Genomic DNA, 22,092 nt, shown 5'->3' on the forward strand with positions numbered 1-22,092 from the left:
ACTTCAAAAGTGAACCTAACTTCAAAGAGAATTAATCTCATGATTCTATACAATGAAAGTAAAGAGTGTACCAATTAGTTAGAATTGCACTGAGCCAAAGTAGTACATGATAAAGTTGCCTTGTAGATTCTACGTCTTGATAATGACAATTCATGTTGAATATATTTTCATTTTAATAACACAACAATCCTTTAAAACCATTTACAACCTTACACTTTAAATATCGGGATCATTTAGATTTGAACTAATTAAACCATTCATATACCCTCAAACAAAGCCAAGATAGTTTTTATCCTAAGGACATTGGCATGCTAGATATAATCATGTAATTTGCTCCTTGTTTGTTTTTACGGTTGTTCACTCCACCTTGTATCCGTTGTTGCTCTTCTTAACCACATGTTTGATGATTGTTGTCCTCCTATGTGCTTCGTGGTTGTTACTGTCCGAGCACCTGATACATATGACGATAGAGACCATGATGACTAATGGCGTCCATGGGTAGAAGCGTAAGACCCGATTCGTCTTGAGAAATATTGTTCCCAGTTATTATAGCGAAAACCCCTACATATATATACCCATATACCTATATTGCTTATATAATAATCACCCATGTAATAGTTCATAGTATATACTATTCAGGACCTTTTTCTATATTCCCTGCTTACGTTGTGTTTAATTTGTACAATGATCCTTGCTTCTGACCCATAAAATCACTTTTAGGGCCCGTTTAGTTCCCCAAAACTTTTTTCCAAAAACATCACATCGAATTTTTGGACACATGCATGAAGCATTAAATATAGATAAAAAGAAAAACTAATTGCACAGTTATGGGGGGAAATCGCGAGATGAATCTTTTAAGCCTAATTAGTCTGTGATTAGCCATAAGTGCTACAGTAACCCATATGTGTTAATGACGGCTTAATTAGTCTCAAAAGATTCGTCTCGCGGTTTCCAGACGAGTTCTGAAATTAGTTTTTTCATTCGTATCCGAAAACCCCTTCCGATATCCGGTCAAACGTCTGATGTGACACCCAAAAATTTCTTTTTCCCCAACTAAACACACCCTTAGAACGCACGATAGATGCTCTAACCTAACAAAGCTCATTCGAGTACAACCACAGAAACGCAGTGTGAAGAGAAAAACCCTTCACAGGCAGTACAACCCATGATGTGCCCCATCTCAGACACAAACAGCCTGCTGGTGTCCTTGAGCCTCTTGACAGCGAGGCCATCATGTGTGCCCGAGAGCGAGCAGCCGCTGGGCGCTGGCAAGCGGTGCGCGTTTCAAAAAGCTTTTGAAAAAAGAAAACTATTACTACTACTACTATCCGCTAAAAATTGTTTTAAAAAAGCACCGGTAGAAGCCAAACCAAATCTTTGTTTTTTTTTCACATTTCGCTTTTCCCCTCCCTTTCCACTAAAAAACACTCGCTCGCCCCCCCTCCCCCCAACTCCACCTGCTGCTGCTTCGCTTCGTCTCCACTTCACCAAACCCTCGCGCGCCGTGGAGGAGGTGGAGGCGAGAGCGGAGCAGGAAGATGGCGAGCGGAAGCAATGGCCAATGAGTGCGCGGTAGCCTCGCCTTTTCTACCCCAGCGCCTGCCGTATTAGCTTAGTGCTCGGGTTGGTGCGGCGGGGGACTTCGGTGGGGGGGTGCGCGGCTTCGCTTCTCGGGCACGCGTCCGCTCGCCCGGATCTGGGCTGCGGCGGCGAGATCCTGAGCTCAGATTCGTCGCGGAGGTAAGGTGCGTGGTTGGATTTTTTTTTTCCTTTTTTCGTGCGGTCGGTTTGATGGTGCTTGCTGGTTAGTGATTCGCGCTGCGCGCGGATTTGTGCTTAATTGGTTGGTCTGGGTTGGTGGGGGTGGCGGCTCAGGTGGCGGCGATGGATTCCGCGGCGGCGGCGGGGGGGGAGGGGCAGCGGTTCAAGCGCATTCCGCGGCAGTCGTTGGCGGGGAACCTGGAGCTGGATCCACTGGTATGTTTCGCTCTAATATTCTGTAGTCCTGCTTGTGGCGCTGTTCATTTGGTGGTGCGAATGTGGGTGCGGTGTGTATTGAGCTACCAGGAGTGGTGGTGGTACCGCAGACAATGTGGTGCGTGTGAACCTGGAGATGTTTGGAATGCAGTGAAGAGGGCACGGTCGAGATCTCAATATCTCAGCTTCTATTGCTTATATTTTCTAAGTGTACTAATTGTTCGGTGAGGGCTGAGTAGTGCAAAATGGCAGTGGTGATATCCAGTGCAGTGGAAGTGAAGGAGCTGCTGGCATTGTGCTGTTGAGTGAAACCTGCACAATGTGATGTGTTTTTTAAATCTCCTCTTTGCTATGATGCTTGTGTATGTAGTGTTCACCAAATTGGCTGCTTTATATGGTTGGACTTGCAATGCTTTATTTTTTCCTTTTGTTGGATATGCTTGTAATGCCAAAATGTATCTATTAAATTGTTCATTGCATTGCTATAGGCTGGTGGTTTTGTGCATCTTTGGGTGCAGGGGTTGATATGTTGATATCCCATTATCTAAAATTGCTATAGGCCACTCTAACTGGAAACACACTAGTCACTACTCTGGTCTATGGGTTAATGACTTCATATTTTTCTCACCTATAGCATTCTATCGTAGAATTATTCACTGTACATTTAGTACTAAACATCCTTAGTTGACAATGTTTCATTTTGCTCTTTTCTTATCACAGTTGACAATATAAAACCCAATAGCTAATGCTGCATGGTTTTAATAGTCTTCTTCTTTTGGATTTCAGCTTAATGAAAATTTAGATCAATGGCCACATCTAAATGAGCTGGTTCAGTGCTATAAGGCTGATTTTGTGAAAGACGACTGCAAATATGGACGATATGAAAGTGTTGCACCACCATCTTTTCAGAATCAAATTTTTGAGGGACCTGATACTGACTTAGAAACAGGTATTCTACCGTAACTGAATTTGCCTCAGATGCACAGTGCAGAGTACCTCAGGGATAGTAGCTGATTTTCTTCTTTTGGGTCACAGAATTGCAGCTTAGCAATGATAGGCAATCCAAGCCTGATGAAGTTACTGAAGATGATATGCCAAGCACATCAGGGAGACAACTATATGAGACTGAAGTGCCCGCTTCATCCTCAAAAAAAGTATGTATTAGTTCATTTAATTTCTAGTCATGTAGGTGTTATATTATTTCCTGCCTACTTCACCTTTAGTGCCATAAAATGCTTGCTTAAACCACCTCCCCTATGATTAATCTGAGTGAATACACAGGAGGCTAGTTGTGTTTGATCTAAGCTATTTGCCTATTTCATGTTAAGTTCTTTATGTATTTCAATTGCATGTTAGGCCTCTGTTTCATCTTCTGTAATGCTTGTTGAACATTTTGTGCGCTCAGTTTACTTGTCTGAATCCATTTATGTTTCAATCAATTGTAGTACTGTTCAAATGCTTTTTGATTTATTAATTCGTATGCAAGTAGGCTATGTAGCACAAACTATTATTGTTGACATGGACATTTCAAGCAGAAACATTTTGTGCCACACTGATTTTTCTTTACTTAATAGTTATATAGTTATTCTTCACCGCGTTACATGCTCTCCTTTTGCCTGTCTGTCAGTCATCTATTATCTTTAATGTCTATAGTTCACCTTCATCGATCTAGATGACAATAGCATGTGCAGCAGCAATTGCCATCTTGATGTAGGGCATTAACAACATGTTATTGTTTTGTCAGCACTGCAGTCTATCACCTTTACCAGCATATGAACCGGCATTTGATTGGGAAAATGAGAGATCTTTGATATTCGGCCAACGGGTGCCAGAAAGTGTCCCTGCAATAAACAGCAGGTTTTCAACCTCACGCTCAAGAATTACATATATCATGCACTGAGCTTCCTTTTCTTGTTAATCCCATGTTATTAACTATTCTCTACTGATTACAGTGGATTGAAGATAACTGTCAAGGTGTTATCTTTGTCATTTCAAGCTGGATTAGTTGGTGAGCATAAATAAACACTGAAGTTTGTCTGTCTCTTAACTGCTAGACTTTATAGACCTGCCTTCTGACCACATATCATTTGCAGAGCCTTTTAGTGGTACAATCTGCTTGTACAACAGAGACAGAAGAGAAAAATTGTCAGAAGATTTCTATTTTCATATACTCCCAACAGAAATGCAAGATGTAAGGAGCAACTGAAAACTTCCTTCTGGGCTTCTATTGCATCCCTCTAAATTTTTGCAATTAGTATTTACAAAAAGAAACAGCTGTATCTCATTAATTACTTTGAAATTCTGTCCTAATCTTATTTGCGTTCTTACTAAACAAATTTCTTTTCTTCTGTATTCAATTAGGCTCAGATTTCTCTAGACCGCCGAGGTGTTTTTTCATTGGATGCCCCTTCACCATCAGTGTGCCTTCTGATTCAGCTAGAGAAGGCTGCCACTGAGGAAGGGGGAGTAACACCCTCTGTTTATTCTCGTAAAGAACCTGTAAGAAAGAAATTATTCATTTGTAAAAAAGCAGTGTTGATCCCTAAGTGTATCATATGCACTTATGACCCTTGTGCTAACTTTCATGATATAGGTTCACTTGACTGATAAAGAGAAGCAAAAATTGCAAGTCTGGTCTCGAATCATGCCATATAGAGAGTCGTTCGCATGGGCTATGATTCCACTGTTTGAGAACAACCAGGCTGGTGGTGCTGCCTCTCCCAGTAGCCCTCTAGCACCAAGTATGTCAGGCTCAAGTTCTCAAGATAGTATAGTGGAGCCTATTTCCAAGCTCACTTTGGATGGAAAGCTCAATCATTATTCAAGTGGAAGCTCAGTTATTGTAGAGATATCAAATTTGAACAAAGTGAAGGAAAGCTACATAGAGGACTCCCTCCAAGTAAGCACAAGCAGCTAAGCACAGCTAGTTCATATTGTTAACAGATAGATAATTGATTATTTTATTTTTTGGCCACTTGTAGGACCCCAAAAGAAAAGTACACAAACCAGTGAAAGGTGTACTGAGGTTAGAGGTGGAAAAACTTCATAATGGCCACAACGACATGGATAACATTTCTGAGGGCGGTAGCATGGCCAATGATTTGAATGATGCTGGTGAACTCAATAATGGTAGATACAACCAGAGTAGCTTTGATGGGATCCATGGTTCTTTGAATTCTAGTGCCGTGGCCCAGAAAGATGCACATCAGAATGGTCAAGCTTCCAATACAGAGAGTGGTGAAAATGTAACTACAAAAATGCTTCATCTACCTCATTTTGTGGAGTGTTAACTTTTGAGGCTTGTACCATGGACTAACACTTGCTTTCCTGTTTGTATGACATGGTTCTTTCTTGTTTCAGTTTCAAGCTTTTGACTTTCGGATGATGACCCGAAGTGAGCCATTTTCACAACTCTTCCATTGTCTCTATGTGTACCCACTGACTATTAGCTTGGGCCGTAAAAGAAATCTATTTGTAAGAGTGGAATTGAGAAAGGATGATTCTGACATCCGCAAGCCTCCATTAGAGGTTTGTTTACACATGCATTATACTCTTTGTGTTTTGTTGTTTTTGTTGTTCAGTATGCTTAGCCACTAGATATCGAATTTCAGGCTGTTCATCCAAGGGATCGGAACACAACACTACAGAAGTGGGCCCATACTCAGATTGCTGTTGGAACGAGAATGGCTTGCTACCATGATGAAGTTAAAATCAGTCTGCCTGCTCTCTTGACACCCCAACATCATCTTCTGTTCACATTTTACCATGTAGATCTCCAAATGAAACCTGAAGCCCCCAAACCAGTATGCTTTCTGTTCCTTATCACTAAGGTACACTTGTGTTTGGTTCGTGTGCATTCTGCTAGTGCCTAACATTTTCTTCCTTCAGGTTGTCGTGGGATATGCTGTTCTTCCACTGTCGACACACATTCAGTATGCAATTATACATTTTTTCCTCCTCTTGTTTTCAAAGTTGAAATATTTGTATTGAATTAATCTTGGACAGCTGCTTCATATATGGGACCTCATCCTATTGATGCTTTACTAGCATACCTACTAATTCAGTTTATGTTATTTAAGCAAATATGTGAAGAACTAGGATTTTGTTGAAACTTGGGAGAGCAATCGTTATAGGGTTGCGCCATCAAGTTATATGTACACCATGGTTTGACTCCAGCAGATAATGAAAGCTTAATGAAGAAATTCAGATCACTAGTATTTATCATTTTGTCGTGTACTAAGAATCAAAGAAAGCACCGTGGTACTTACTCAATAGGAGCCCTGAATGCTGCATACCATATCAACCATACTTTTGATCAAATGCTAGTAGCAGCGTGCTTTTAATATATGTATGGAAACTGCCCTTTTCTTTCCACGTAACATCCATTGGCCATCTTGAAAATTAGATCACAATCTCATACCATCTGTAACTGTTATCACAAGTTTAATGAGGAACTCTGAAGTGCTTATAATATCTTATTGAGTTTTTATAACGGAATTGAAATTGATATGCAACATTATTCTGAATCTAATAGGTTACTTTCAGACGTATCTTTGCCAATTTTAAGAGAACTTGTTCCACATTACCTGCAGGAAAGTGGAAAGGTTTGCTGCTTATCTTTGCCCCCTCCCTCTCCCCTTCTTTTTGTTTACCGTAGTGCAAATTTCATCTTCAAAAACATTTTCTGTAGTGTTTTTTATTTACATTTTCAATTCTTATACAGGAAAGAATGGACTATCTGGAGGATGGCAAAACTGTTTTTAGGTTGCGATTAAGACTTTGTTCTTCATTATTCCCAGTTAATGAAAGAATAAGAGACTTTTTTGTCGAGTATGACCGCCATACACTTCATACAAGTCCACCTTGGGGTTCTGAGCTTCTTGAGGTATCTATTTTGTTCCACTTCCTACATGACTATACTTGGAGCCTCTGCTGTTAATTTCCTTATTTATTCTACTCCTGCTGCTATTTGTCTTTTATGATGAACACTTAAGCAAGACATTTGTCTTTTGCGGCCAACAGATGGTAATAGTCTGTTTGGCCTGTTCGTTCGTTCATGAAGCAGGCCAGAGGGATTCACACTCTTCAACTGTTTGTGAAAACTCTTTATTTAAGCTGTTCATTCTGGTTATATGCATACTTAGGCTGTGTTCTTTAGCCTAAGTCCCCGACTCAACTCCCTCGTTTTCCGCGTGCACGCTTCCCAAACTGCTAAACAGTGTTTTTCTTTGCAAAAAGTTTCTGTAGAAAAGTTGCTTTAAAAAATCAAATTAATCTATTTTCATTTTTTTATAGCTAATACTTAATTAATCATGCGTTAATCCATTGCTCCATTTTGCGTGTGGAGGGGAGGGGTTCCCAACCCCTCCAAACAAACACAGCCGTACAGTAGATACCAACACTATATATACATTGGCATCTAAGCTTTGGATTTTACTCTGTTGCAGGCCATAAACAGTTTAAAGAACGTTGAATCTACTGCACTGTTGCAATTTCTCCAACCCATACTTAATATGCTACTTCATCTTATCGGTGATGGTGGTGAAACCCTTCAGGTTGTTGGTTGTTGTCTTTCTGTTGTACATACTAAGTTTACTATTCAATAATGCTCAATTATGCTTGATGTTGCATGTCTATGTATTTTGCAGGTTGCCGCATTTCGAGCTATGGTCAATATCCTAACCCGGTAATTTTGTGCTTTCTTGTTTGTTTTATATGCATCTTTTCACTTTTGGTTTTACTAGCTTCTCTCTAGAGCTCTAGCGTTCTGTGCTGATCGAGCGTTTGAATCCATGACACAATATGAAAACTGCTAATCTCTTGTTATATCAGTTCAGCACTTAGGACCATATGATGTACCACAAATTGAGTTACAGACAATGCATTGCTCTTGCAGGGTCCAGCAGGAATCATCTGATGGGGCTGAGAGAAATCGGTTTCTTGTTAATTATGTTGATTATGCTTTTGATGACTTTGGTGATCGGCAAGCACCTGTATACCCTGGACTGTCTACTGTTTGGGGAAGCCTGGCTCGGAGTAAGGTTAGTATAGGTTTCCTCTTTCTGTTTTGAGCAATCTATTATTGGGTGTGTTCTGCTTGATATCATCATGTTTATTATAGTTGTGGCTTTCAATGTTTGTGCTTGAGCCTTATAAGCCAAGTAGAGGGTACCCTTGGTGCTACTAATACTGTTTAAAACTGATATCATGCAGACATCCATGAAGTTATCATTATAACCAGAATTTTCTAGTTATAAAGATTAAATTCTTACTCATGCACTTGCATGGATAAGTTAAACTCCTGATGATGTTCTTGCACAGACCAATTTAACCCAAAGGCCTAAGCTGAATACCATAATGACTTTATATTCTAACAACCACCTGAATACCTAAAACCATTTTGCTTCCTGAGTTCTTGCATCCCAATATATCATCTGTTAACGCTCGTCCTTGTCATGTTTTTTCCTGTATATTTTGAATTCTCCTGAGTGAATGCTTTATTCAATCAGCCTTTAACAGGCCTACCTTTCTCTGCTGCTTTGCTTCACTATTAATTCTTCTGTTTTGTTTTCTAGGCTAAAGGTTATAGAGTTGGGCCAGTCTATGATGATGTGCTGGCAATGGCTTGGTTTTTTCTGGAGCTTATTGTAAAATCGATGGGATTGGAACAAAGTCGTCTATTTTACCATAATCTTCCACTAGGTAGCTGCATATGTTCACCTGTCTCAGAGCAGTTCACACAACATTTTCATTATAAGAATATGTGATCATCAAATAAAGTGTGTTTTTGATTGTTTGCTGTCATGCTCTAGGTGAAGATGTCCCACCGCTACAGTTGAAAGATGGTGTCTTCCGATGTATCATGCAGCTGTTTGATTGCCTTCTAACTGAGGTTCATGAGCGCTGTAAAAAGGGTTTAAGCTTGGCGAAGCGCTTGAACAGCACACTTGCTTTCTTTTGTTATGATCTTCTATCAATTATTGAGCCACGCCAAGTTTTTGAGCTGGTAATGTTGGAAATCACATTTAAATTTTTCGTTCTTGCCCTGATTCTTTGTTATTTATGCATCGAATTCTTCTGTTTGTTTGCAAAGAAATCCTGCTTTGCTTCAACATTCCTGTTCCTTTTAAGGGTGGCCATTTGACTTCTTGGTATTGTTTCTGTTAATATTTGTACCCCTTTTTCCTGTTGGTTGTTTGGGATTTATTTGAGTCAATTTGTATGAGTCGCCAGTGAAAAGCTTTGTCTCATGCATCTTTGTGCATAAAACGCTGGTAAATAAATGCACCCTCTCTGCTTTTCAGGTTTCATTGTATATGGACAAGTTTGCAGGAGTTTGCCAGTCAATTCTCCATGATTGCAAATTGACATTCCTTCAGATAATATGTGACCATGATCTTTTTGTTGAGATGCCTGGTCGTGACCCCTCTGATAGGTATGTTGGCCCTTAGGTCCCTCATTTGTGGATGTTTGCCTTCCCAATATATGTTGGCAATACTTATCTGCTTTTCAAACATATTTTGGTGGACCGGCAATTTATTCAGAGACTTCAGGCTTCTTTCTTTAAGTTCGAAATATTTCTTAACATGAAGGCATTCATTCTCTGTTATTTATACAAATCTTGGTATGGGGATTTTATACATTTCTAATCCTTATAATGGTCATTCCTGTTTTTTTTTTAATAAACAACCCTATCCCTGCATGCTCTTTGCCTTAGGTTGCTAAAAGTTTTAGGCACTTTATATCTTGTGAATTAGCATGTTTGAGCTAAATACTCTGTTTTTGCAGAAATTATCTCTCGTCAGTACTTATTCAAGAGATTTTTCTCACCCTTGACCATGATGATCTATCTCAGCGAGCGAAAGTAAGAATCTTAATTGCAAGACAAACACTTTGGTTCACCACTCAATACATTCTCTTCTACCTTTTCAACCTGTCTTACTTGTGATGGAAAATAACTTTTCTTGCTTATGGGAATTTTATTTACTGTAGGCAGCCCGTATTTTGGTTGTTCTAATATGCAAGCATGAATTTGATGCACGGTATCAAAAAAGTGAAGACAAGCTGTACATTGCTCAGCTGTATTTTCCTCTTATAGGACAGGTATTTGCACATTTACTTCGTAATAACTACATTGCAATGAATATTGGTAATTAGTACATTGTTCTCTGCAAGATTTATCATACACAGGGTTGTAGTTACAAAATTTGTTGCTTGTGGAAAACTCTGATTTTTGCAGATTCTAGATGAGATGCCTGTATTCTATAATCTAAATGCTGTTGAAAAGCGTGAGGTGCTGGTAGTCATTTTGCAAATCATAAGGAACTTGGACGACATGACTCTGATCAAAGCATGGCAACAGAGCATTGCTAGAACCAGATTGTTCTTCAAGCTACTTGAAGAATGCATTACCCATTTTGAGGTCTGTAGCATGATTTCATTGAGAACTTAGAAAGAAGTATTTTTCAATATTTTTGGCATTGGTGTGAAGTGTTTTCAATATTATTAACATTGGTGAAGACATACTGGTATTATCGCTGCCAGTAAATTTGTATCGAACGTATTTCTGACATTCTCTGTAACTCCACTGCTATGGTGGTTGTGTTGAAATGCACCCTGACTAATGCGTCCACACAATAGAGTAAAGGGTTGTGTGTTAAGGATTTTCTTGGTGGAGCACATCTCCTTTCCCTACATTTGATAGTTAATATATATATATTTTTTTAAAAAATGGCAAACAACTCTTTCAGGTGACGGATTTTGGAGTATATCTGAATCCAATTTCTTTTCATTGCGGTGGTGTTGTATATTTGTGTTTGGGCATTTCAAAACTGACACATACACACATATAAATTACTTAGTGGCAAGCACCTCCCCCTTTTTAATTGGTAGTATTGCATGATAACAGTATCTAATCCATCTAACCTCAGATATAAAAATTTTGATCTGGTAAGATTTGTGCGTTGATTTATCACTGATTATGAGTACTCTTATATTATTACAGTTTATTTGATGCTAAATCTCTTTAATGTATTCTGCAGCACAACAAAACAGGAGACAGCTTGTTACTAGGCTCAAGTTCACGGAGCCCTGATGCTGAGCGCCCTGCATCTCCAAAGTACTCCGATCGATTATCCCCATCAGTTAATGCATATTTGTCTGAGGCATCACGCCATGAAATAAGGGTATGTTGGTGCATTATTTTAGTGAGCATTGTCACATATTTGATAAGCTTTCTTGGAGTATCTTTGTTAGAGTCAGGTTGGATATGTCTTGAGTAGGTTTTTGAATGTGTGCTGGATCAGATACCTAAGATTGCCATTGTCAGCATTGTTGCTGGTTGGAATTGCAAAGAATATGTATTGTAGGCACACAAGTAGAAAGTGATTACATATGGATAACCTATACTAAGTTCCCAGGAGACCATCCCTATACAATTTTCTGGTTTAACCCCTGTATTCCCAAGGGTAAAATAATGATGCGAGTTCTCTTGTGATAGTCACACTGCTACACATGTACAAATTTTACCATAACTTTTGCCTTGTTGGTTTAATGCCATTGGAATAGCCAAATTCTTAACAGGACTCCATCGACAGCATTAAAGCATTTTGACCATGTAAATGCGACTGCTGTTCCCCTCCCAATATGCCGAATATTCCATATACTAGTACCATTAAACCTAGGTAGTTGATCTCATGTAATCACTGAAATGATGTTTTCAGAAGAATATTTCAGATGGTAACATGGTAAGTAGTTGCCCAGTAGTTATCTGCAGTTTGTGTGCAAACATTATTTATGGTCCAAAATGCAGAAACTAATGTTTTCCCTAGGTTATTTAAAGGATTGTTGTAGTGGAAATGTTTACCGAGTGTCTCAATTGTTACTGAGATTTAACAATATCTAGTGAACTATGCAGGAGTGCAATTAAGCCTGTGTCATGAAGAAAGTGTTCTGTACCTACCATACGTGCAGATACTTCTTTTTATGTGATTGCACGGCAGATTCACACACCCCACTAAACCCACCCCCACCCCACACTGCGCGAATGTGCCTCCTAACATGCGGTCAAAGATACGGAAACCAGTGCACCACGGTCAAAGATACGGAAACCAACTCACCAAAATCCTGTTGAAAGCCCATCTGCATGTGTGTAATATTTGTGGGCACCAGGATTTTATCCCTGGTGGGTGGAGTCATGCACCCATGACTCCACCACCACACCATTGGTGCTTCCCCTCATACGTGTAGAAATTTGGTTGTGACAAAGAAACTCCTTGATTATGGTAAACGTTTTAGTCACATGTTTTCACAATGATCACTGCTATTTAATGCAGCCTCAGGGAACACCAGAAAATGGATACATGTGGAACAGGGTTAGTCCTCAACTGAGCTCTCCTAACCAGCCCTATTCATTGAGAGAAGCACTTGCTCAAGCGCAGTCTTCAAGGATTGGATCAACCGCGAGGGCACTGAGAGAATCTCTACATCCAGTGCTGAGACAAAAGTTGGTACGTATTACAATCTTATGTGGATCTTTATGTTTCTTCTCTTTTTCTTTTTGAAAAATCTGACAGAAAATTCCTACAGGAACTGTGGGAAGAAAATCTCAGTACTGCTGTGAGCCTGGAAGTGTTGGGAATAATTGATAAGTTTTCAGTCGCTGCAGCTTCTCGTAGCATCACTACTGATTACGCAAAGCTAGATTGTGTAACATCTGTATTAATGGGTCTTTTATCAAGGAGCCAGCCCTTAGCTTTTTGGAAAGCTTTCCTTCCTGTGGTGTATAATATATTTAACCTCCATGGCGCAACACTGATGGCAAGGGAGAATGATCGCTTCTTGAAGCAAATTGCTTTTCATCTTTTGCGCCTTGCTGTTTTCCGGAATGATTCTATTAGAAAAAGGGCTGTTGTCGGGTTGCAGATTCTTGTTAGGGTAAGCTGCTTGTTACATTCAATTTTATACAGTCATGAACTGAATGATTCTAATATAGATATTCTCATCCTTGCAGAACTCGTTTAATTATTTTAAGAACACCACAAGGTTGAGGGTGATGTTGACAATCACTTTGTCAGAACTTATGTCTGATGTGCAAGTAACTCAGATGAAATCTGATGGCTCTCTTGAGGAAAGTGGTGAAACTCGGCGCCTTAGGAAATCACTAGAGGAAATGGCTGATGTACGAAGTAAGGATCTCTTGAAAGATTGTGGCCTCCCTGTTAATGCACTGGAGGCAGCGCCTGAAGGTTCGACTGATAATAGGTGGTCTTGGGTAGAAGTTAAACATCTATCCAAATGTCTAGTCCAGGCCCTTGATGCTGGTCTTGAACATGCCCTCTTGGTAAGCAATTCTTGTTAATGAATCCTCTTATGCTTCCCAGAAGTGAAAGGGCCATCCCATATGCTAAATTGAATAGGCAATCCGTGGAAATTTTAACTACTTTTTTGTCATACTGCACACTTGAAACACCTAAATATCAGCTATGCTATTTCTTTCCATTTGTGTTTTCGTGAATTGAATTTCTAAAACTCTATATTTTCTATGTTCTTTGCAGGGCTCTGAAATGACTCTGGACAGGTACGCGGCTGCTGAGGGTTTCTATAAGCTAGCAATGGCCTACGCGCCTGTGCCAGATCTTCATATAATGTGGTTACTGCATCTATGTGATGCACATCAGGAGATGCAATCATGGGCTGAAGCTGCACAATGTGCAGTTGCTGTAGCTGGTGTTATCATGCAGGTTTTAATTTTTTTTCTCGAGTTTGTCTTTTGTTGCAAGAATCTTGTAATTCCTTTATGGAGTTTTTTTATCTTAAAAATTTTCTTATAGGCACTTGTTGGAAGGAATGATGCGGTGTGGAGCAAGGAGCATGTTGCTTCCCTATGTAAGATTTGCCCTATTGTGAACACTGATGTTAGCTCAGAAGCATCTGCAGCAGAAGTTGAGGGATATGGTGCATCCAAGCTTACTGTGGATTCAGCTGTCAAGTATCTTCAGCTGGCAAACAAACTTTTTGCACAAGCCGAACTCTATCACTTTTGTGCTAGTATTCAGGAACTCATCATTCCTGTGTATAAAAGCAGAAGGGCATATGGGCAGCTGGCTAAGTGCCATACATCACTCAAGGATATCTATGAGTCAATTCTTGAACAGGAGGCTAGTCCTATACCATTCATTGATGCTACCTACTACCGGGTAGGGTTTTATGGGGAGCGGTTTGGCAAACTCAACAAAAAGGAGTATGTGTTCAGAGAGCCAAGAGATGTTCGTCTTGGTGACATAATGGAGAAGCTTAGTCATATCTATGAGGCTAAAATGGATGGCAATCACACCTTACACATCATTCCGGATTCGAGACAAGTCAACGCTGATGAGTTGCAACCTGGTGTCTGCTATCTGCAGATAACTGCTGTTGATCCTGTAATGGAGGATGAGGACCTAGGGAGTAGAAGGGAAAGGATTTTCTCTTTATCTACTGGTACTGTCCGGGCCCGTGTGTTCGACCGTTTTCTTTTTGATACACCATTCACAAAGAATGGAAAAACACAAGGTGGCCTTGAAGATCAGTGGAAGAGGCGCACAGTACTCCAGACAGAGGGTTCCTTTCCTGCTTTGGTGAATCGTCTGTTAGTGATCAAATCAGAATCTCTAGAGTTTTCTCCTGTTGAGAATGCGATTGGAATGATCGAGACAAGGACAGCTGCCTTGCGAAATGAACTAGAAGAACCACGCAGTTCGGAAGGTGACCAACTCCCAAGACTCCAAAGCCTGCAGAGGATACTCCAAGGAAGTGTGGCTGTTCAGGTAAGCTGTAAGCCTGTAACTCTTGTGCAGAATTTGAACCATTTTTTAAGAATGCCTTGAGTATATGCTCCTCTATTTTCTTTCTTTTGCTAACTTTTACAAAAACCTGACGATGCAGGTAAATAGTGGTGTATTAAGTGTGTGCACTGCATTCTTGTCTGGTGAGCCCGCAACTAGGCTCCGATCTCAAGAACTGCAGCAGCTCATCGCTGCATTGCTGGAATTCATGGCCGTCTGCAAGCGCGCAATCCGTGTGCATTTTAGATTGATAGGGGAAGAAGACCAGGAATTCCACACTCAACTAGTCAATGGCTTTCAGTCGCTCACAGCTGAGCTTTCACACTATATTCCTGCAATTCTTTCAGAGCTATAACTGTATTCTAGCAAGCTGGCAAGTAGGTAGCATTTGAATGGTTCATTCTTTCAGTTGGGGCTCCCCACCTTGTCCATAATTCCGTTAGCTTGGTTGTATAGTTCTGGAAAACTAACTAGGCTTTTCGATTCTGTTCTGTTTGCAATGCCGTGCCACGATTTTGGGGTGTAAAGCTTGTGTAATCCTTAGTGTGTTGTATCTCTATTACCTTGTTTATGCGGTTTGTAGACTAATAGCAAGCTATATAGCAGTAACTATTCGAGTGGACAGTTGTGTTCATCTGGAGTGATATATAATGTCTATGGTTCTGGGTGTTCTTTCCTTCATAACGGGCATTCTCGCAAATTTAACCTATGTTGATCACAGGTTTAGTTAATTTTGACAAAAAATTCTATGCACATGACGTGAATTCATATGCAGTGTTTGTAAGTTACTCACCTGTTCTTCACTGTAACTCGGCCTATATCATCAAGCCAGTCCTTGTACCATCATAGGCCGGACAGGATACTTTATTAGACGTTCTACCCAGTATAGTCCTTGTAACATCAAACCAAGTTCGTTTTAGAGTTTGGTACCTCCTTCCTATAATGTTATACTGATAAAATTCTTTATATTTTAGGATAGAGATAATATGATAACGAATACACTCAGGGACCCACATACTCAACCAGGTGATATGGAAAATATTGCTTGAAAATACATAAAATCAATAATGGTCATTTAATGTACCAGTGCTCAACGATGTTTCATGCAATGCATGGGGAGATTACCAGGTCAATGTATATACTATTAGTCTACATCAATACAATAGGTCCATCAACAGTTTAACATTGCATTTTCCACACTAAATATGTACTTCAAGTCTTCAACAGCAAATACAACCGACACAACATGGCATCTGACACTATACCACCTACACAGAAAATCAAGAACAACATTGCATATACAGTTAATATGTCAAAGGGAACTAACCTACAGGGAAAATGAATACAGAATCAGCAAGTATTAACGACCAATGATGCTCTTCAAGTTCTCTGTTTCTGGATGACATAAGCCACTCCACGTACCACGTGGATCTTCAGAAGAATGTTTGCTTCGATTTGCGTCAGAACGATCAGCTTTCGAAGGCAGACAAGTGCTACTACTTATTCACACTAACTGGGGTGTGGCTCAGCAAAAATATGAGCCTTGACAGTTAAATGAGGAAGTTTGTTTTGCATTTCCTGAAATCAGCTGATCAGACTATTAGAATGACATTGAATTGATACTGCTTTACCGCAATTCACTTTGGTCTCCTATGTACCTGCAGCCTACCAGGCAGCTTTCATATCTCAGTATGTTTTAGCTTCTCCCTTCGCTTTCTCGCAACTCCAAGACATTCATGTGGATTAGCATAGAAGTAGTCCTCTTCCTTTGGCTGCCCGGCAATAGCTTTCCTTCTGGTGGGTTCGCTCATTCGGCCCTCGTGTAGCTCCTTCACAGCAGTAGAGAATTCGTCCCAGGACAGCTCCTGATCTTCAAGAAGATCTATAAGCTCAACTAGCTTTTTCCTATCAAGCTGTATGGTTTTGTGAAAGCCCATAAATCTGCATTTCCAACATAAACACTTGCAGTTAACCTAGTGGTGGTGTTCTTCTAAACTAGTCTTTCTCACTATTGTGATGATTCTTAAAAGCAAACATATACCATTTCTCGGACAAAAAAAGGAACACCTATAACCTTGTGACAGGACACAGTGCAGATGTAAGTGTGCACGCCAATAAACATTTTGTTCCACTCCTTACTATACTTAACATATTGCAGTAATACACACACAATGGCAAGTCAAACAAGAACAAACAGAAGGAATATCGAAGTGGCAGACCTGCGATGTCCTTCTACAACCTTAGCCATGTTTCCGTCATTACTGGGGATAAAAACATCACTAGCAATAGACACAAGATAGTCCAGGGCTGCCATTTGAGTCGAATGCTTCTGGAAGGGGCGTAACTCATCAGCAGATAAAAGCATCTCCTTCCGAATCTAAAATTGCAATAGTGGATAAGCATCTTTCTAGCATTAGTATATGTTTTCATGGGCGTTAAATTATGATGTGCTTACAATGTTAGGGAATTCTGTCTTCAGTTCAGTTAATCTTTTTTCACCACCATAGATTTCACCCGAGGCAATATATATCCGAGTGTCCCTGGGGAAACCAAGAGCTTTGAGTACTAATGTTGTTTCTCCGGGTGTTAGGGGGCATAATCCTTCGAGCCTTTTCTTTTCAGAATCTATTTCTTTTTCTTTCCACCAAGGGTACGCATACCTGATGTCCAAATAGCAGATAACAGTAGAGATTGATTAGAGTCTGGGAGAAGTAAGTGCAGACAGTTATGAAGTTCAATATCGAATGAAACCTCATTCTCGTGAGCTCTGCTGTTTCTTCGTCAGAACATCCATGTGTACAACCAGAGAATGCAAGCATATCCATCTCGTATCTCAGATGAAGCACAATAAAAGATCCAGTTTTCCTAAGAGCTGATATCATCTTTTTGCCAAGAGCCTCAATTGATGGTGCAAATTGTAGTGCATTGTAGTTAACACGGCAACGAAGCTTTTGGAGCTTTAAAGGAAGGCCATTATTTGCAAGGCGAGAATCTGTCCTGCTAAAACGTACCACCTTATGCTTCCGTACTAGAGGCAAGATCTGAAAGCAAGAGCACTAAAAAAGTCAAAAGAAGCAGTGGATAGCATAGAAATGTAAGGCCCCCTTTGAATCATAGGAATGAAAAAACGGAGGAATAAGAAAAACATAGGATTCTCACAGGAATACAAGTGTAAAACAGAGGATTACAAAACACAGGAAAAACATTGAATGACCGTTTGATTGAGCCGTAGGAAAAACACAGGAATTTGAGGAGAGATAAAGATTAAGGATTCTTAACATGAGGTTCTACCTCATGCTAAATTTCCTCCAAAACTTGCATGGGAAGGGGCATTCCATAGGAATTTCATAGGATTCCATAGGATTCATTCCTTTGATTCAAAGGGCTATATAAGAAAAATTCCTATAGGAATGAAATCCTTTAAAATTCCTATGAATTTCCTTTGAATAAAAGGGGGCCTAAACCTATGCCTTGGAGGAAGATTAGAATCAACCTGTCTCAAATAGTACTTCTCGCTAGACCAGCTGATTGGCTGCATTGAGAATGGAACTTTCCTGCTGAATTTCTGTGGCAGTTCCCTGATGATCTTTACTTCATCTTGTAAAGAATTGATGAAGTGGTTTACATCAAAAATATCTCCAAAATCACTGGAAAATATAACTACATTGAATCAATAATAGTGCATTCTAACTGTAAAATCAATCATGAAGGAAGTGAGAATGTGGGACTGGTGGGAAAACCACACACCTAGGATCAGCCCAGAAGGACTGCTTATCAAGTTCAGGTACCACCATAGTCAGGTTCATATAGCGTGCTACAGTTACCATGTCACATATCTGCAGAAAACAAACATTTCTGCAACATTAGTAAAACATAGTTACACAGGTTTTACTGTAGACAGAAGCATTGAGAGATACTACCGCAGCTCGCATTTGGTTCAGACCACCATTGCATGAAATAAGAAGATAACCATTACTCTTATAAACCCCTGCATGAGAGATTGTACTTTATCAGACTGAACCTATCATTAAAACCAAGACATGCTTTGTATTGTTCTGTTGATATTGCTACCAGAATGCTGTATATGCCAAGGGTGAAGCTAGATGGGGTAAATTCAAGTAAAATCGAGCAAACTTCATTCTTGAGGCATCAGGTCCTCTCGCTTACATATAATGGTAAAAAGGAAGCTAGAAATTATTTCTTTTTGAAGCCTATCACCCACATGGTGATTGGAATTTTACTTTGCAAGGGAAACCACCTCCTAATTTCTATTTCCAGCTTCATGTGAAAATAACCAAAACAGCTATCCTGGAAAAAAAAATACCAAAATGTATCCAGGTATACAACCACCTCCTAATTTCTATTTTCCAGCTTCATGTGAAAATAACCAAAACAGCTATCCTGGAAAAAAAAATTCCAAAGTGTATCCAGGTATACAACTATTTATCGAATCTTTTTTCAGGAAACACATTTATCATTTTGTTCTATGAAGGATGCAAATCCCTGTGTCACATGATTTAACAAGGAATAATTAATGAAGAGAGCAATCTTTATATACTACTACTGCTAAAAGTGAAGCACATTCCAGGTTTTGCTAATCAGTTACAGGCTTACAGCTTCCAGGTTCCAAGTTCCAACATGTGAAGATCTCAAATTCTGACATAACGTTAACGTATCACTAGCTTCAGAGAACCAAAATCCATAGCACAAAATCCATCACAACAAACCGTGGAACTCCGTTTTCGATAAACAAACTAAAATCGGTAGCACAAACTAAACGGTAAATCAAGAACTCAAACACCCAGAACCAAGAACAGGCGCTGCGAGCAAAAATAATTCAGTCGCAAGTCTGTCAAGACCCAAATCCCCGAACAACACCAGTTTAACGATCCACAAGACCACAACCAATGACTCAGTTTAGCTAAGCTTATTCAGTTACTTCCTGAACAGTTCGATCCAACTCATGAATGCTCGAGAGCTTCCACATTCCACTCCATCCATTCAGATAGTGGGAAGCGCCTTATCCAAGAACCCCATCCAAGACCCGAGCAAGGAGGTCATGATTCCAAGAACCAAGAACCGCCCAGCCGCCCACAGCAGCGAGATCAACAAGACAAGAACCACTCACTCCTGCGAGGCACAGCCGGGGGCGCGAGGCGCCCGACCTCGTCGGCGGCAGCGACGGTTACAGCAGAGGAGGCGCTGGAGTTGCTGCCACCGCCGCCGCCGCCGCCTAGGCAGGAGGGCCGGGCGGCGAGGAGCGGCGGGCGGGGGAGGCCGAGGAGGCTGGATAAATGGAGGAGGGCCGTCCAGAGCACGATGCTCGAGGCGACGCGCACCGCCCACCGGAGCATGCCGACCCCGCGGCGGCGGATCGCCGGCGGCGAGCTCTTGTGCCTGGCCATGGCGCCTTCTTCCTAGTGCTACTGGTATAAGCTACGCTTTGCAGTGCTCCCCACTACTAGTGGTGGAAGGGCAAAGACGGAAAGAGCAGTGTCCGTTTTTTTGACTTGTGCGTGACGTGACGGAAAGAACAGTTGGGATTTGGATCGGTGTTAGGGTGATTATTAACTGCAACCGGAAAGTTTGGTGGGCTTTCTCATTGCAAGGGGACTAGTGTGCCGTGCACTAGTCTCGTCCTAATTCAAATATGGCGTGTATATTAACCATTTTGAAGGACGTGGACACGAGGGGCAGCTAGGGCTCGGAGAGAGGGATAGGAGAATTTCACTGTTTTATGTCAATAAAATATCATCTAAATTCACACCACTTCCAAATTTTTTTATCGGAGATACAAATTTCTATCCCTCCGTACCACTCCGTCTGCACAGTTTTTGGATTTTGGAAACTAAACATGCAGAAAGTTTTGGCAAGAAGTTTTGGGCCCTGACATAGAATTCCTGAATTGCCCATATTTAATGCCATGCATGCATGGCTGACTTTCAAACTTGCTTCATAGGTGATGTTGCTGCAAACAAATAATGAATTTGGCATACATGCATGGTACAGCAAACACAGCTGCCATGCGACGTCACACACATACTGACATACAACATAAATCTCTTGGCTTACATCCTCCATAACAGTAGCACATTACAAATGCAGTCAACAATTATGCAAGCAATAGAAATCCACAAATAAGTTGTCAAACATACACATCAGCCGCATACATAACAGTCCATACGCATGTTCCAAATGACAAACAAAATTCAAGAACCGTATACCAAAGCAAGTGCAATGGAATCACGAAATGCATTCATCAGATCACAATCATCAAACACTTCTTCGGTCTCAGGTTGATCGTCACTAGCTTGTGGCGGCACATAGTTCTCATCACAGTCACAACGATCGAAGTGCTTGTCACGTATGCCATTTTTCCTAATGAAGTTATGTAGCGCACAATATGCAACTATAATTTGTGCCTGTTTACAAGGATCATAACTAGGGATCTTCTCCAACATCCTCCACTTCATTTTCAAAACTCCAAATGACCTTTCAATGACATTCCTAAGAGATGAGTGTGCATAGTTGAAGTTCTCTTCCTTACCTTGTGGTTCAGGGGCGTCGCGATACTCCTGAAGATGATACTTGATTCCCTTGTAAGGAGCAAGGTAACCTGGCCGGTTAGGGTACCCAGAGTCGACTAGGTAATATTTCCCTACAGCATCAAACATGAGTTAGTATGACATATTTCAAATAACAAAGAAGGAACAAGTACCATTCAAGCATATACCTGTAGGTGGATGTGGAAACACATGGGTGTATGTTGTGTGGGCATCATCAAATACTCTCATGTCATGTACCGAACCTGGCCATCCAGCTAGTACAAATGTAAACCTCATGTCAAAGTCACAGACAGCCATCACATTTTGTGTTGTCATGCCCTTGCGGCACAAGTGCTGCACAAACTTGTTACTTGGCACCACGCAAGGTACATGAGTCCCATCTATAGCCCCTATGCAATCCTTGAAGTAGGGAAAGAACCTACGGTTCCTCAGTCTTGGATGCATTGTTGTGAATTGTGGGTCAGCCGGCTTTATGACATCAACGGCAAGCTTGATGACAGACTGCAAAACTTTGTTAAACAGCCTACTTACAGTCCCCATTGACCTCTCAAATCTGTCCTCAGCTTGTCTAACAGATTGTGGGGCACCAACCATCCAAAGAAACATCGCAAGTGCCTCAACCGAGGTTGACTTGCTACTAGATTTAAGCTTATACGACTGTACAAATAGATCATGCAGGCGAAGGAACATAGTTGGACTCATTCTAAACATGTTATAACAGGCCT

The 22,092-nt window shown here is 40.6% G+C and overlaps 2 protein-coding genes across 2 annotated transcripts; one reads left to right on the forward strand and one right to left on the reverse strand.

The window, feature by feature from the left end:
- The first annotated feature begins 1,428 nt into the window (after window positions 1–1,428).
- Window positions 1,429–15,485, forward strand: LOC127767219 (guanine nucleotide exchange factor SPIKE 1). Its single transcript, XM_052292484.1, has 31 exons — window positions 1,429–1,745; window positions 1,876–1,977; window positions 2,764–2,926; window positions 3,013–3,131; window positions 3,722–3,834; window positions 3,930–3,985; window positions 4,071–4,168; window positions 4,339–4,476; window positions 4,571–4,876; window positions 4,959–5,222; window positions 5,338–5,505; window positions 5,589–5,780; window positions 5,866–5,909; window positions 6,512–6,581; window positions 6,701–6,862; window positions 7,425–7,532; window positions 7,626–7,663; window positions 7,874–8,018; window positions 8,553–8,679; window positions 8,790–8,983; window positions 9,282–9,412; window positions 9,766–9,841; window positions 9,970–10,080; window positions 10,217–10,399; window positions 11,019–11,162; window positions 12,312–12,485; window positions 12,565–12,912; window positions 12,989–13,318; window positions 13,533–13,718; window positions 13,809–14,783; window positions 14,902–15,485. The coding sequence occupies exons 2-31, from the start codon at window positions 1,885–1,887 to the stop codon at window positions 15,154–15,156; spliced, it is 5,511 nt and encodes a 1,836-aa protein (XP_052148444.1). The 5' UTR covers window positions 1,429–1,745; window positions 1,876–1,884; the 3' UTR covers window positions 15,157–15,485.
- Window positions 15,486–15,503: 18 nt separating this feature from the next.
- On the reverse strand, window positions 15,504–20,267 carry LOC127767220 (rhamnogalacturonan I rhamnosyltransferase 4-like). Its single transcript, XM_052292486.1, has 8 exons — window positions 19,930–20,267; window positions 18,722–18,789; window positions 18,549–18,637; window positions 18,295–18,448; window positions 17,553–17,842; window positions 17,257–17,461; window positions 17,021–17,178; window positions 15,504–16,742 (listed from the first exon to the last, which is right to left on the reverse strand). The coding sequence occupies exons 1-8, from the start codon at window positions 20,204–20,206 to the stop codon at window positions 16,481–16,483; spliced, it is 1,503 nt and encodes a 500-aa protein (XP_052148446.1). The 5' UTR covers window positions 20,207–20,267; the 3' UTR covers window positions 15,504–16,480.
- Window positions 20,268–22,092: the final 1,825 nt, after the last annotated feature.

The sequence above is a fragment of the Oryza glaberrima genome, chromosome 3 (genome assembly GCF_000147395.1).
Source record: "Oryza glaberrima chromosome 3, OglaRS2, whole genome shotgun sequence".
Taxonomy (NCBI): Eukaryota; Viridiplantae; Streptophyta; class Magnoliopsida; order Poales; family Poaceae; genus Oryza; species Oryza glaberrima.

Bases quoted from the DNA above. Each gene is read 5' to 3' on its own strand.
- LOC127767220 (XM_052292486.1), bottom strand. From the start codon at position 20,206: ATGGCCAGGCACAAGAGCTCGCCGCCGGCGATCCGCCGCCGCGGGGTC. The intron at 17,462-17,552 runs GTTTCATTCGAT...TTTGGACATCAG, and splicing joins GCAGAGCTCACGAGAATGAG to GTATGCGTACCCTTGGTGGA. The intron at 16,743-17,020 runs GTCTGCCACTTC...TTGGAAATGCAG, and splicing joins GTTGTAGAAGGACATCGCAG to ATTTATGGGCTTTCACAAAA.
- LOC127767219 (XM_052292484.1), top strand. From the start codon at position 1,885: ATGGATTCCGCGGCGGCGGCGGGGGGGGAGGGGCAGCGGTTCAAGCGC. The intron at 11,163-12,311 runs GTATGTTGGTGC...TATTTAATGCAG, and splicing joins CATCACGCCATGAAATAAGG to CCTCAGGGAACACCAGAAAA. The intron at 12,486-12,564 runs GTACGTATTACA...AAATTCCTACAG, and splicing joins CAGTGCTGAGACAAAAGTTG to GAACTGTGGGAAGAAAATCT.